Source organism: Lissotriton helveticus, chromosome 7 (assembly GCF_964261635.1).
Source record: "Lissotriton helveticus chromosome 7, aLisHel1.1, whole genome shotgun sequence".
In the NCBI taxonomy this organism is placed as follows: Eukaryota; Metazoa; Chordata; class Amphibia; order Caudata; family Salamandridae; genus Lissotriton; species Lissotriton helveticus.
In genome coordinates, this window is record NC_136068.1 from 1253085783 (window position 1) to 1253102443 (window position 16661).

At 46.3% G+C, this 16661-nt stretch overlaps 1 protein-coding gene across 1 annotated transcript in view; it reads right to left on the minus strand.

Annotated features, from left to right (window-relative positions):
* Positions 1-741: 741 nt before the first annotated feature.
* Positions 742-16661, minus strand: part of WFIKKN2 (WAP, follistatin/kazal, immunoglobulin, kunitz and netrin domain containing 2) — a 343688-nt gene continuing 327768 nt past the window's right edge. The window contains exon 2 of the mRNA XM_078654428.1: positions 742-3360. Coding sequence (XP_078510554.1) covers positions 1843-3360 — 1518 coding nt within the window. The 3' untranslated portion in view covers positions 742-1842. The remainder of the gene's footprint in view (positions 3361-16661) is intronic.

Sequence of the window (16661 nt, forward strand, 5' to 3'; positions counted from 1 at the left end):
GTTCCCCCTGTATTCTTAGCCCCATGGTGCTTTTACCCCACTCCCCTGCATGGAGCTATTTTAGGATGGATAGTGCTTCCTTTTCTTTTTCTGGGCGATATTTGGATCTTCCACGGAGACCTCTCCACTAGATGTTTTTGATCCTTCTCTGGAAAAGGACGTTATCTCCCCACTCATCTATGACTGTATGTACTGGTCCGAATGCCCCATATTGTGTTGATGCCCATGTTTGTTTTGTCTCCTCAATATTAACCAAATATTGCAGCAGCAAAAAAGCTATTACTGAAATAATTTTTTTGTAATGTTTGTTATAAATCTCATTCTTTATTGGGTTACCTTTATTATTTTCTTTCTTTACTTAAATAATTGAATAGCTTACACCACACCCCAGATAAGATTTTTGGGGTAAAGAAAAGCAATCACTTTGTTGTTTAAAATGTAAGGGTTTAATTTGTTTTTTTCACATAATGGTGTGCTTCCACTTTTTTCCAGCTTTGGACTGTCAGTATTTAATGTGATTTGAGAAAATTTGTTAATTTTCAAGTTAGAAATTATAATATTCAGAATATTGCACTCAGAAAAAAACTCTATCTCTTAAATAAATAACAAAATAAATTACTATTTGTGTGCAGCAAGTATTTAGAAGTAGGAAAATGAAGGTAGGTGGTAATAAAGATTTGACTTTAAACAGAGTTTAAAAGAGTTTGAAGTTAATACAGGAATAATCCCTTCACGTTAACATATGTTTGAAATAATTTTATTAACTTAATCCATTCAAGTTTTGACATGTTGAATTCTACAGATTACTATTTGTTGTTGCATTAGTCATATTCATAATGTCGTAACAAACTTGGTATGTTCTCGGCTTATTTACATGCCATTTAAAAGTCAACATTTAAAGGAAGTCAAAGAAGCCAAAAGAGTGGGCCTGTTAACTGATGAAGGCGTTATATCTATGACAAAATATTAAAAATGATTGATTTAAGTCATTTTCTGGTGTGAACCGTAACATATTTTAAATGTGTGCCTATTTAGATGAATGCATTATTTTAGCGTTGCAAACAAACATGCTTTCCAAATGTTAAGTCAGACAGGATCGCGGAGCCCATTGGCCGATCGAAAATAAAGACATAGTAAGCTGAGGGGCATTATAGTACAGCAGCAGTAGTTACATGCAAAAATATAACTGCGATAGCGACATGCTGTGTTGAGGTAACTGCGATAGCGACATGCTGTGTTGAGGTAATGTTGACTGTGGACAGGAGGAGGCATGTTGAAGGAAGTCGTGCTACAGAGCTAATCTGCATTTACTCTTAAGAGGTGTCAGATCTTGGGTATTGGAGAAGGCTGTTACAGTACTGGAATGCTAGCAGGAAGACTGCTTACATTTTCATAACACACATTTGAGATTAAAAATCGTGAAATTGTGGCATGTATGAGAGAGAATGTCTGCCAGATTTAGGTGGACAAGGCCATAGACCGATGTTGGGAAGACAGAAAGTAGTCGAAATGGACAGAACGGTGATGAATAGAATGTAGGGAAAGGAAAGAAGGTTGTCTTATTGGCACAAGGGAAACTTAGCATGGCAGTTGGTAACATGAAGCAAATCAAATGACACGTCTGTTCTGTTAGTAGGAGGGCACCTCACTGTTTATTTGATGTTGGTCCACCGTGTTTTATTGTATCACGGATGATATGTAGTCTTTTACTACTTTTATACGTATTATTGGATTTTGATCAGCTTAATTACCAAGTTCAAAAACACTTTGGCAAAACTAGATTTTTACAAAACGTGAGAAAAGCTATTCTGTTGTAGCCTTATGCATTTCCAACTGTAAATGCTACTTTTTCTGTATTCCAAGAAAATCCTTTAAGAGCTCACAGGTTTTCTTGTGAATGACTTCACGAAGCTTTCGTACACGTCTTAGGCTGGTGAAGCTTACAAAACTATTTGGTTGTAGAACTGCCATCCCATTATGCACGTCACCCATGATGATTAACTCTCCAACAAGTGTAGTCACATTGGGGCAAGGGCAGTTCCAGTCCATGTTTAAAAGTGTGATTTCAAGAGATTCTTGTCCCAAATACTTAAGTCCCATTTTCTCGTCTTTCAGAACCTCCTGCACTGTAACAAGTGCATGTCCAGAGTCCTGATCTTCAGTCAGTTCTGTAATGCGTCCAAGAATGACAAAATCACTTTTGCAAAAGCTTGTCACCATCTTTTGACGAGGTTTGCAGGCTTTGCAGTGCTGATTCTTTGGGAAAGGGCACATATCTTCACAAATCTCCTTACTTTCAAAGTTGTTCTCATTGCCTCCGCACCCTCCATATATGAAAGACTGGCACTGCTTCGTTAAACTGTTGTAGGCCCACTTTGGTTCGTATGCCTTGCAAGGGCCTTGAAGAGCTGGGAGACTGCAGACATTGACTGGTCCGTTCATACACGATATCATGCAGGACTCGTATGATTGAAAGTGATTTAAATTGTTGTTGCAGTTACCAAAAATAAACGTAAAACAATTGTTTTTCTTGGCCTCATAGTACCATCTGGTTTGTTCTCCTCCACAGTCTTCACTGTCAGGCTGTTTTAGGCACTCCTCTGTCTGAAAGTATGTTTTATTTTGTAGTGCTCCTGTCATTGAAGCTTCTTTTATGATAATGGATAATGGAAAATCAGCACGAAGGAGACCTCCGGTGTTTTGTGCTGTGCACGTGTATATCCCTGCATCTTGTAGTTGGGTGTTATAGATGACCAACTGCGCAATATTGGTGACCACAACATTTCCTCTCACATGATTTGGCTTCATAATAATGTTTGCTTTGCCATCTACCTGTTTCTCCCAGGTGATTTCTGGTTTTGGTTTGCCCGTAACATCACAAACAAAACTTACAGTCTCTCCAACATACACGGATTTATGGGTGGGTTGGTTAATTAAACCAGGTGGCACAATGTCTATGACTGTTGTTTGCATGAAAGCTGTTGTGGGATGAGCTGTTGTCGCTAGTGGAGAAGGACTTGTATTCGGCCAAGTTAGATGAAATTTACAAGTGACTACGTTTAGTATCATTCCTTTATTACAAGCTTCAGCGTCCATAAAACACTTGTTGTAGTAAGTCAGGCCATCTGACGCACAGGTAAAACTGGGTTCCCTTTCACACCTATCTTTGCATTTGCATACCGGCTGGCTATCCCAAATATCACATTCGGAACCTTGCTGAGTGCACATAAAATGATCACAGGTTGCAGCTTTTGGCATACCAACAGGACCTTTCTTTCCTTTGACATCCATATACCTGGCTGCTACACAGCTTTTTGTTCCACAAACATTTGGACAACACTTTTCATAGGTTTCACATTCCTAGAAAAAAGAAACAATATTTAATACCTATTGGAAAGATATAGATTACTTCATTTAACTGGTTTGCACATATACAGTAATTACATTCATTAGCAGTCTAGCGATATTATCTGGCCACGAACGATTGATCTGCCTTACGGGCTAAGCTGACAGGTTTGTGAAATTCTTCATGCGTTGCTCCGCTTTTCATTAAACCATGGTATATTGCATTGGGAACATTTGGGTCAAGAATGGTAAACTCATTTGGAGCTAATATTGTGTGACTCCCAGTTCATTTGAAACGGTTTTGTTTACAAGTTTATTATTTGGGCTTCCGACATATGTGACTGATGATACTAATTTTGTTTGATATACATTCACTTCTTGTTTTATGGCACCTATGTAGCACAGATTCGGCCACTAGAATTGCGTTGCTTTCGGTAGCCCAGAGATGATGATACAATTAACTACAATTGCTCCTGGAAGACTAGAATCTAATGAGTTTGTGTAAATGTGATGTCAGGATGAAGGAATGCACACTTGCATTTTGAATGTGTCAGAGCTGATGCGATACATACATTAATCACATCATTCACACTCTTACAAATATTTTTATTACATACCTGTATACAATATCTGTTGCCTATGATATAAGTATTGCTAAGATCTCAGCAAGCATTGGTAATTTTTTTTACATGATATGATGAATGAATGCATTTGCTTGTTGCATTCAATTAGTAATATGTGGAATCAACATATTTCAAAAGTCCTAATGTAAATGTAATACTATCCATTTCTCTCTCTTTTTTTATTTTATTGCAGCATAGTTTCAAAATGCTATTGTTACTTTCCACCCAGTACAATTTTCAGGGGTATTGATTCATTATGGAAATCACAGTCTGTGTTTGACTACACCCGGTCAGTTCTCAAACTAACTATATGTATTTTTCAAGGTGAGCGAAGTGTTCCTTCAGGCACTTTACTATTCATATGGTGTGCCTCTGTTTTGAATATATAAAAAAATTCTTTCTGTCGAAAACTACAATTTAAAGGCATTATCCTTCATTGGGATGGCTACAGCATAAGCCTAAAAAAACACGTTTTCACAAGCAGAGGTGCCGTTCTAACCTCCACTCACTCGCCTGCCATACACACTTATTAAATTCCCCCCACCATCTACTCTTTACAATATCAAACATGTTTTTTCACATAAAATACCACATTACATAATGTGAAATCTGACACATTTCATGAAATGAAAATACATCGACATCTAAATGCAAGAGTAGAGAGCACTATAACAAAAAAAGTGTGCAATTCAGGAAATTGTACTTTATGTGATCATGTTGAAGATAGATTTAAAAAAAATATATATCTTTATTGAGCACTGCAAATAATATACAGGTGTACACAATAAATAATAAGCATCTGAGAACATTTCAAAATAGATATTCGGCATAAATCTTGTCCGCATGCTTAGGCAAAGCCTACATGGAGTGAAGTCACTCTACAGAAAGTACAACAATATTTGCAGCATAAGTGTACAAACTGTATTTTCATAAATCAAGTAATGACCCTAGTATGCGTGATCAGGTGCAGTACCCCTTACAACCCCCACCCAAAGTATCTCACCCCAAACAATACCCAAACTAAACAAGTAACGTAATCGCATCCACAGAGACTATACACCACGCTGATGTTCCTGCGTCCGGTGCGTGTCAGGTCTGAGAACCTCAGGGAAGGGTGTGCAAAGAGGGGGGGAGGGGAGGGGAAGTAAGGGGGGAAAAAGAGGAAGGAGAGACAAAAGGGGAAGGGATAAAAGGAGCAGAGCTGGAGATAAGAGAAATTAACGGGAGGCGCCCGGGTAGAGTGTGCGCTGGCATTATTTCGTTAGCAGTCAGACAACTGTACTACTTTCGGTCATGCCGAGGATGCAGTAGGAAACATCTTTCATATCCTTGCCGGGGCAAGGTATGCTTTATGTAGTATAAATAATTGGATCGTTTTTAGACGGCAATTTCGAGAGACTTGCCGACGATGTGTAACATTTGAGCCCATTCCCTATCTTCTAATTCCCGCCCCAAGATGACGTCCCACTTCTGCCGAAGATGTATCAATGGAGCATGCAAATGTTCTCTCAAGCCTTTATAGAGCCAGCGCACCAAGTGTTGGCCGTGTCCCATAATGTGTAGCGATTTCAGCAATTGGAAAGTTGGGGGTTCTGTTTGATCTGTGTACCAATAAGTTCAAATGAAGCGCACTACAGCAGCATGAGTTGAGAAACAAGGTTTTGGGCACTGATTTAGCACGTGCAAACTCATCATGTGGCATCAATTGGCCCTCGAGAAATAAATCCCCGACTGCCCCTACCCCCTCTCGGGTCCACCACTGTATTTGAATCATTGATAGTACCCCACGCCTAGTAGGCAATCCACATAGGGGGATATTCGGGGCGTATGGAAATGGCAACCTAACCAGCCTTTTCGCCTGTGCCCAGTAATGTAATGCAACATGCAACAAGTAAGGAGGATCATGCAACTGTTGTGAACCCGGACAGAGCTGTGACTGAAGAAGCCCATGTTTCAAAAATTCCAGTGAGTACCCAATTTCAAAAAAATTCATACCCGCCAAGCAATATGCCATCCACTGTAATTGTCCCACTATACAATACATTTTAAAATCAGATGCCTCCTGCTGCACTAGGTAGCTGCAGCATAGACAGTGCCAACTGATGCCTGCCCGTCCCCCATATCAAAGAAGATAACAGCGTGTCAAGTAGTTTAAAAATCCAGGAAGGAAGGACCACCGTAAGTTCACAAAGTAATAAAGGGGTAGCATAACCATTTTCGACACAGCCAAGCGGCTCGCCACCGTCAATGAATTCCAAAAGGTGATCTGGGAGCGCAGCGAATTAATGTGCGAATTACATTACCCTTTATGGTATCAGCGTTTCATCTATAGACATTAATCCCAAAATACTGAAGTGACAGGCTCGACTTGAAATTGTAGAGTGGGAGAAGCATAAGTATTATAGAAGGCAAAGGCAACCGATTTAGAGGCGTTCAGACACAGGCCAGAAATGTCCCCAAATCTAGGAAAAGGCAGCAGCTATCATTCGTTTATCAACATCCAAAGCCCGAAAATATAACAGCATATCATCCGCGCATAATGATACTGAATGTATCACCCCACGCAAGGGGATGCCATAAGGGATCATAACATGACGCAGAAACTGTGCAAGAGGTTCGAGGGCCAACACAAAAAGCATGGGAGATAAGGGGCAACCCTGGCGCGTACCCCTGGATATTATATAAGAGGGAGAGATGTTCCTACCCATCTTAGCGCGCGCTGTGGGACAAGTATACAACAATTTAATTCATGCACAATAGGAATGAGGCAGGCCAAATTTAGACAACATCGCTAACATATACGGCCAGCTGAGAGTATCAAAAGCCTAGCGCACATCTAAAGACAAGCAACCAGCAAGGGGGGAAGAGACGGACGCTGTGTGCGTTAAGGCATGGAGCCGGCGGATATTCAGAGAGGTACTGTGTTGGGGTATGAATCCACATTGGTCCGTATGGATCAATCTGGGAAGGAGTTGCAATGCCAAGACCTTACTGAGTATCTTGTATTCTGTATTCAAAATAGAAAGCAGCCTATAAGATAGGAGATCAGTTGGTGCCTTATCCGGTTTTAATAAGGACGTTACTATCGCCTCCCTTGTAGTAGGAGGCAAGACCCCACCCTCCAAGGAAGTAGTATAGAGTTGCAACAACCTCGGGATCAACATATTAGCAAAAGTGGAATAAAACTCCCCAGGGAGGCCGTCGGAGCCTGGCGTCCTATTGCGGGCCAACGCCTTTATCCCCACCCAGATCTCTGCGAAAGTAATCGGAGTAGCCAAATCCTTGGCAAGCGAATCAGAAACTGTGGGAATCTGGACCTCGGCCAACAAGGAAAGTATGGGAGCTGAGACATCAAAACGTGGGGCGGTATACAAACGAGCATAATATTCTTGGAACGCAGCATTGATCTCACCCTGAGATGTAACTAATACATTAGTAATCATATTCACAACTAAAATGGGAGTAGGACTCATCGTAGGTTGGATCAGTCTCGTCAATAGTGTACTCGCCCTATCTGCCTCGGAGTGTGTACACAGTGTGTAGGCATTAAAATCTATCAGATGTAAGCGCTCCAACAACTCCGCATACTTAATCCTATTGGACTGAAGTGGCTCTGCGCCGTCTACACTCCTCTGAGCCGCTACCTCCAGGGCCTGTAATTCCCCCTCTTGGTCAGTGATGTCCCTGATCGTTTCCCTCCGCGATCCTGCCAATGTCCCCATGGCCACCCCACGTACAGTCACTTTGAAGGCCTCCCACTCGATAGCTCTGGACGAGGCAGTAAGCACATTATCCGCAAAATATGCATCAATTGCTGTATTCAATGCGGCCCGATATACCTGGTCTTCCAATTGTATAGGCTGCATTCTCCATGTTGGAATTGGAGCAGGGGAATGGCCCCAAGTCAACCGTAATTCTATGGGATTATGGTCAGATATAGTCTTGCCCAGAAACTCACAATGTTTAATAGAAGAGGATAAATCTGGGGAGCAAAGAAAGTGATCCAGACATGTGTGCAACTTATGGGGGTAAGAGTAAAAGGAATATTCCCTCATGTTCACGTGAATTGCCCTCCAGACGTCTAATAAAGCCCAACCTTCCGCCCAACGGGGTAAGGTCACGGCCTGCGCCCCAGCTGCAGTGTTAAATAAAGGAGGATGGGAACGATCTAGACAAATGTCAAAGACCGCATTTAAATCACCACCTAAAAGCCACGGGAAATGGGACCAGCCAGCAAGTGTCCGGGATACTCGCGTAAAGAATGCCTCTTGATCCGTATTTGGTGCATAGAGGGACCCCAGCACTACCTGTCTACCATCCAATGTTCCCAGAAAAAGAACAAACAGGCCCTGATCATCTATTTTGCTCTCATTAAGAGAGAAGGGGATGCCCGCCCGAATCCAAATAGCAGCCCCCCTACAAAAGCCCGAATATGCCGTTGCAAAAAATTGACCATGCCATCTCCTTTGTAATTGCGCAGCAATTCTATGTTGTTTAGCTGTAGAACCCATACCTCGGACATTACATGAGACAAATGTATAAGAATTAACAGCAGGAATCATCAAATAGAATGAGAAAACCCCCCTGGATCCCAACCCCGCCCACCCACCCCCACCCACCCCCACCAACCCCCCACGAACCACAGACCATGCAGCATAGTTACAACAAACTCAACAGTATCCCAATACTGTGACCAACGCCCAAACATCATTCAACCAAACCGTGAAAACAAATTTAACATGCTTCACATTCAACCAGTGCTAACGCCTTTGGGGGAAGGTCGCCAACACCATCAACAGCCTCACAAGAGCAGTAAGTAACACATGAAAGCGCCCAGGACGCGGGTTGGTCCAGGGAACTTACTCGTCCATTCCCACCTGTCGTATCGGCATACAAGTTCCATGGTGCTCTGCCAGTCGTGCCAAGGTGCATATTGTAAACAACAGCACTTCAATAAGGACAGTAAAACAACAATAGGCGGAGCATATCCTACAAGTTATGAGACAAAGAACTAAGACTCCGCTGAGGCTAGAGGATCATTGCTAAGTCGTGAGGTCACAGAAGGAAACAGTGAAACGCTACCATCAGAATCAGTGTCTGTGTTCCACCCCTCAGACGGGCTACAGCTGATATCCAGGCAAGTGGTGTGAAAAGTGGAGGCAGTGTGTGGAGCCCTTCGCCTGCCCTCCAGTACTTGCTGACGAACCAAGGAACTGGAGACCGAACTTTTAGTGAGAAGTGCCCTCTTACGCCTCTGAGGGAATTACAAAAAGGGGGTGGTGATGGACAGAGTATCTGAGTTAATCAGAACACTCCTACCCAGTCAACAGATCAGGGCTTGATCCATCACCGTTTTTTAGCTCACTGCACCATCCCAGTTCAGAACCTGGCTATATGCAAATTAGTCTGTCCCTGGCCCAGTGCATCATGGGAACAGGGCAGACCAAACTACCAAGCCAATTCTTCACTGGAAAGGAAACAAGCTTCCGGGGACCGGTTTCTGGCATTACAGCCGTCTTCGGCCCGGCTTGCTTGAATCCTGATGGTGCAATGAGCAAGGGACTCATGTCTGAGCATACCCTTCCACACTCATGGTGGCCAAAATAATTACAAAAAGGGGGTGGTGATGGACAGAGTATCTGAGTTAATCAGAACACTCCTACCCAGTCAACAGATCAGGGCTTGATCCATCACCGTTTTTTAGCTCACTGCACCATCCCAGTTCAGAACCTGGCTATATGCAAATTAGTCTGTCCCTGGCCCAGTGCATCATGGGAACAGGGCAGACCAAACTACCAAGCCAATTCTTCAGTGGAAAGGAAACAAGCTTCCGGGGACCGGTTTCTGGCATTACAGCCGTCTTCGGCCCGGCTTGCTTGAATCCTGATGGTGCAATGAGCAAGGGACTCATGTCTGAGCATACCCTTCCACACTCATGGTGGCCAAAATAATTACAAAAAGGGGGTGGTGATGGACAGAGTATCTGAGTTAATCAGAACACTCCTACCCAGTCAACAGACCAGGGCTTGATCCATCACCGTTTTTTAGCTCACTGCACCATCCCAGTTCAGAACCTGGCTATATGCAAATTAGTCTGTCCCTGGCCCAGTGCATCATGGGAACAGGGCAGACCAAACTACCAAGCCAATTCTTCACTGGAAAGGAAACAAGCTTCCGGGGACCGGTTTCTGGCATTACAGCCGTCTTCGGCCCGGCTTGCTTGAATCCTGATGGTGCAATGAGCAAGGGACTCATGTCTGAGCATACCCTTCCACACTCATGGTGGCCAAAATAATTACAAAAAGGGGGTGGTGATGGATAGAGTATCTGAGTTAATCAGAACACTCCTACCCAGTCAACAGATCAGGGCTTGATCCATCACCGTTTTTTAGCTCACTGCACCATCCCAGTTCAGAACCTGGCTATATGCAAATTAGTCTGTCCCTGGCCCAGTGCATCATGGGAACAGGGCAGACCAAACTACCAAGCCAATTCTTCACTGGAAAGGAAACAAGCTTCCGGGGACCGGTTTCTGGCATTACAGGCGTCTTCGGCCCGGCTTGCTTGAATCCTGATGGTGCAATGAGCAAGGGACTCATGTCTGAGCGTACCCTTCCACACTCATGGTGGCCAAAATAATTACAAAAAGGGGGTGGTGATGGACAGAGTATCTGAGTTAATCAGAACACTCCTACCCAGTCAACAGATCAGGGCTTGATCCATCACCGTTTTTTAGCTCACTGCACCATCCCAGTTCAGAACCTGGCTATATGCAAATTAGTCTGTCCCTGGCCCAGTGCATCATGGGAACAGGGCAGACCAAACTACCAAGCCAATTCTTCACTGGAAAGGAAACAAGCTTCCGGGGACCGGTTTCTGGCATTACAGCCGTCTTCGGCCCGGCTTGCTTGAATCCTGATGGTGCAATGAGCAAGGGACTCATGTCTGAGCATACCCTTCCACACTCATGGTGGCCAAAATAATTACAAAAAGGGGGTGGTGATGGACAGAGTATCTGAGTTAATCAGAACACTCCTACCCAGTCAACAGATCAGGGCTTGATCCATCACCGTTTTTTAGCTCACTGCACCATCCCAGTGCAGAACCTGGCTATATGCAAATTAGTCTGTCCCTGGCCCAGTGCATCATGGGAACAGGGCAGACCAAACTACCAAGCCAATTCTTCACTGGAAAGGAAACAAGCTTCCGGGGACCGGTTTCTGGCATTACAGCCGTCTTCGGCCCGGCTTGCTTGAATCCTGATGGTGCAATGAGCAAGGGACTCATGTCTGAGCATACCCTTCCACACTCATGGTGGCCAAAATAATTACAAAAAGGGGGTGGTGATGGACAGAGTATCTGAGTTAATCAGAACACTCCTACCCAGTCAACAGATCAGGGCTTGATCCATCACCGTTTTTTAGCTCACTGCACCATCCCAGTTCAGAACCTGGCTATATGCAAATTAGTCTGTCCCTGGCCCAGTGCATCATGGGAACAGGGCAGACCAAACTACCAAGCCAATTCTTCACTGGAAAGGAAACAAGCTTCCGGGGACCGGTTTCTGGCATTACAGCCGTCTTCGGCCCGGCTTGCTTGAATCCTGATGGTGCAATGAGCAAGGGACTCATGTCTGAGCATACCCTTCCACACTCATGGTGGCCAAAATAATTACAAAAAGGGGGTGGTGATGGACAGAGTATCTGAGTTAATCAGAACACTCCTACCCAGTCAACAGATCAGGGCTTGATCCATCACCGTTTTTTAGCTCACTGCACCATCCCAGTTCAGAACCTGGCTATATGCAAATTAGTCTGTCCCTGGCCCAGTGCATCATGGGAACAGGGCAGACCAAACTACCAAGCCAATTCTTCACTGGAAAGGAAACAAGCTTCCAGGGACCGGTTTCTGGCATTACAGCCGTCTTCGGCCCGGCTTGCTTGAATCCTGATGGTGCAATGAGCAAGGGACTCATGTCTGAGCATACCCTTCCACACTCATGGTGGCCAAAATAATTACAAAAAGGGGGTGGTGATGGACAGAGTATCTGAGTTAATCAGAACACTCCTACCCAGTCAACAGATCAGGGTTGGATCTAACCCTGATCTCTTGACTGGGTGAGAGTACTCTGCTTAATTCAGAGACTCTGTCCATCACCACCCCTTGTTGTAAATAATTTTGTCCACCCTAAGCGTGGAAGGGTATACTCAGATGTGAGTCCCTTGCTCATTGCACCATCAGGATTCAAGCAAGCCGGGCCGAAGACGGCTGTAATGCCAGAAACCGTTCCCCGGAAGCTTGTTTCCTTCCCAGTGTAAGAATTGGCTTTTGTAGTCTGGTCTGCCCTGTTCCCATGATGCACTGGGCCAGGGACAGACTAATTTGCATACAGCCAGGTTCTGAAACTGGGATGGTGCAATGAGCTAAAAAACGGTGTTGGATCTAGCCCTGATCTCTTGACTGGGTGAGAGTACTCTGCTTAATTCAGAGACTCTGTCCATCACCACCCCTTGTTGTAAATAATTTTGTCCACCCTAAGCGTGGAAGGGTATACTCAGATGTGAGTCCCTTGCTCATTGCACCATCAGGATTCAAGCAAGCCGGGCCGAAGACGGCTGTAATGCCAGAAACCGTTCCCCGGAAGCTTGTTTCCTTCCCAGTGTAAGAATTGGCTTTTGTAGTCTGGTCTGCCCTGTTCCCATGATGCACTGGGCCAGGGACAGACCAATTTGCATACAGCCAGGTTCTGAAACTGGGATGGTGCAATGAGCTAAAAAACGGTGTTGGATCTAGCTCTGATCTCTTGACTGGGTGAGAGTACTCTGCTTAATTCAGAGACTCTGTCCATCACCACCCCTTGTTGTAAATAATTTTGTCCACCCTAAGCGTGGAAGGGTATACTCAGATGTGAGTCCCTTGCTCATTGCACCATCAGGATTCAAGCAAGCCGGGCCGAAGACGGCTGTAATGCCAGAAACCGGTCCCCGGAAGCTTGTTTCCTTCCCAGTGTAAGAATTGGCTTTTGTAGTCTGGTCTGCCCTGTTCCCATGATGCACTGGGCCAGGGACAGACTAATTTGCATACAGCCAGGTTCTGAAACTGGGATGGTGCAATGAGCTAAAAAACGGTGTTGGATCTAGCCCTGATCTCTTGACTGGGTGAGAGTACTCTGCTTAATTCGGAGACTCTGTCCATCACCACCCCTTGTTGTAAATAATTTTGTCCACCCTAAGCGTGGAAGGGTATACTCAGATGTGAGTCCCTTGCTCATTGCACCATCAGGATTCAAGCAAGCCGGGCCGAAGACGGCTGTAATGCCAGAAACCGGTCCCCGGAAGCTTGTTTCCTTCCCAGTGTAAGAATTGGCTTTTGTAGTCTGGTCTGCCCTGTTCCCATGATGCACTGGGCCAGGGACAGACTAATTTGCATACAGCCAGGTTCTGAAACTGGGATGGTGCAATGAGCTAAAAAACGGTGTTGGATCTAGCCCTGATCTCTTGACTGGGTGAGAGTACTCTGCTTAATTCAGAGACTCTGTCCATCACCACCCCTTGTTGTAAATAATTTTGTCCACCCTAAGCGTGGAAGGGTATACTCAGCAGGATTCAAGCAAGCCGGGCCGAAGACGGCTGTAATGCCAGAAACCGGTCCCCGGAAGCTTGTTTCCTTCCCAGTGTAAGAATTGGCTTTTGTAGTCTGGTCTGCCCTGTTCCCATGATGCACTGGGCCAGGGACAGACTAATTTGCATACAGCCAGGTCCTGAAACTGGGATGGTGCAATGAGCTAAAAAACGGTGTTAGATCTAGCCCTGATCTCTTGACTGGGTGTGAGTACTCTGCTTAATTCAGAGACTCTGTCCATCACCACCCCTTGTTGTAAATAATTTTGTCCACCCTAAGCGTGGAAGGGTATACTCAGATGTGAGTCCCTTGCTCATTGCACCATCAGGATTCAAGCAAGCCGGGCCGAAGACGGCTGTAATGCCAGAAACCGGTCCCCGGAAGCTTGTTTCCTTTCCAGTGTAAGAATTGGCTTTTGTAGTCTGGTCTGCCCTGTTCCCATGATGCACTGGGCCAGGGACAGACAAATTTGCATACAGCCAGGTTCTGAAACTGGGATGGTGCAATGAGCTAAAAAACGGTGTTGGATCTAGCCCTGATCTCTTGACTGGGTGAGAGTACTCTGCTTAATTCAGAGACTCTGTCCATCACCACCCCTTGTTGTAAATAATTTTACGCCTCTAAGGGGGCATTGCGATTTAGGCAGTGAGGGATCCATACGTCTCATAGGTTGGACATCGGGGAACATCTTGTCTAGCCATTCCCACGCGCTGTCAGGGGTATAAAAAAACAGGGAGCGCTGGTTAAAGAGGATTTTCAGTTTTGCCGGGAACAATAAAGCAAATGACAGGCCCACTGCCCGAGCACGTGCCTTCACCTCCATAAAGGAAAATCTTCTGCGCTGGACTGCCAAAGTGTAATCCAGGAATATTGAAATCTTTGCATTATCAATCTGTAGAGGACCATTATCTCTTGCCGCCTGCAGTAGATGATCTCTATCCCTGTAATTTAAAATCCTGGCCAGGATGGGGCGCGGGTTGGCACCTGGAATTGGACGACGTATGGGGATCCGATGTGCTCTCTTGACTGTGAAGTGTGCGGACAGTCCGGTCGGGGCCACAGTAGTCTTTAACCAGTTCTCAATGTATTCCGTAGGCGTAGACCCTTCCGTCCTTTCCGGCAGGCCCACGATTCGGAGGTTTTTCCGGCGTGCCTGGCCTTCCGCATCATCAGCCCGTGCCTGGAGGGAGTCAATCTGTTGACTCATGTGTTGTAATTGCTCTTCATGGGCCTGTACCCGGGGTACCACGGTGTCTACCTTCTGCTCAGTAGTTTAAACCCTCTCAACCAATTTCTTATGATCATCCTTCAGCAGGTTGAGATCCACCGAGATCATTCCAAACTGCGCTTCCAACACAGAACGAGAATCTCGGATCTCCCGTAAAATCATGTCCAGCTTTCCCCCCGAAGTGTTGGTCTCCACAGCTCCCTCTGTCTGATGGGACAGGGCAGAAGAATGGCCCGAAGTCGGAGAGAGAGATCCTCCTCTCCCCGACCTCGTAGGCTCCCTAGGCCTTCCCTTGCCCATAGCCCATAGCGACGGCGTGGGGGTCAAGGTAGTGAACACCCAGCAGCAGTAATTGGATATCAACGACTACACCACAGCCGGCGGAGAGCCTCCCCAGAAAAACAAGCAACCACCTCCAGCCAACAATACAAGGCAGTAGCAGGTAATCCACACAATCTAATCACAAGGGCAACCTAGGGTACCCAGGCGGGGTATGGCAGTCAATGTCCTGTGCAACAGTGAGCCCCTCCAGCTCACCGGAATAAGATCAGCGGTAATGGCGTCAATAGGGTTTCCATGCAGCTCCTGTGTTGTGAAGCCCAAGCAGCTCAGTCATATCCACTGCGCAGCCCGGTGCTCCCTCAGTCAGTACGCCAATGCGGGCCACCAACCGCAGGTGCTCACCAGTCCCAGCTCACCTCCAACCCCAGCTCGGTGCTGGGTACCACCGGCCCAGACAAGGTTCGGCCGTGGCCACGTGGCGCAATAGGGCCCTCTCAGGTATGTAGAAGCCATCTCGCCTCAACTTCCAGCTTAGGAGGCTGGAGGGGGGGGCACACAAACCAACCCCGATGGCCCGCGCCCTCTAAGCCTCACCAGTAGTCCGGGGGGATCTCCAGTCACCGCCCTAAGGAGGGGGGGGAGCGAAGGATAAAAGTCACAGCGCTTATCAATAGTGCTCTCCACGATCTCACCTCAGATGTGGGGTGGGCACCAATCCAGCTCTCCTAGCCGCCCCTCAGACCAGTATTGCTATGCGGGCACAGTTTGGATCTGTTAAAGGAACCGCCACCGATCCGTGGAGCGATGCAGTACCGCAATTACCCGGGTCTCTCCGGGGGAGCGCCGCCTGCAGCGGGCACAGCAGCACCAGCGCACCGGTGCGTCACCTGCCCTCCCGGGCGGTATCAGGAACCCAGTGCTCCCCAGCACGCCCGGGCAGGATATCACCCAAAGGAATCCGCAGCAGGGCAGAAGCATGGGCCCAGAGCCGGGGTCTCGCGTGGACTCTGCACCCAGGATCAGATGCCCGCATCTTTGCCAGGCCACAGGATAGCCCGAAGCTCCACTCTCCCAACAGGCCTCAGGAAGGCCGGGAATCTCCGCCGCCCACTAGACCGCTCCAGGCGGTTACAGACATCCACAAAGCTCCGTCGAGGCAGCCCGTCAGTCTAGGTATGTCATCTGCGCCTTTTTCACCCTCCGACAAGGTAGGAAGAGTTGGATAATTAATCGGATGTGAATCCCCGGCCCGGAGCTCGTCGCTTAAGCGACCATGATCTTGGGCTACAGACCACGCCCCCCATGTTAAAGATAGATGCCCTAGTACATGTGAATGTACCTGTGTTTTAATAATACATGTAATTTGTGTATTCTAAATTATGTAATGGAGTATGTACGAAAACGAGTTTGATATTTAAGGCGTGGGAAAGAGTTAATGTTGAATGCGTACTTAGGGGCCTATTAGGATGGGGGACGGACTTGCGTCCGTCCGCCACCCCCGAGGTTGAGGGACCGTCCGCAAGGACAGCGGCGTTCCCTCCATGCCAATTAGGATGTGACCG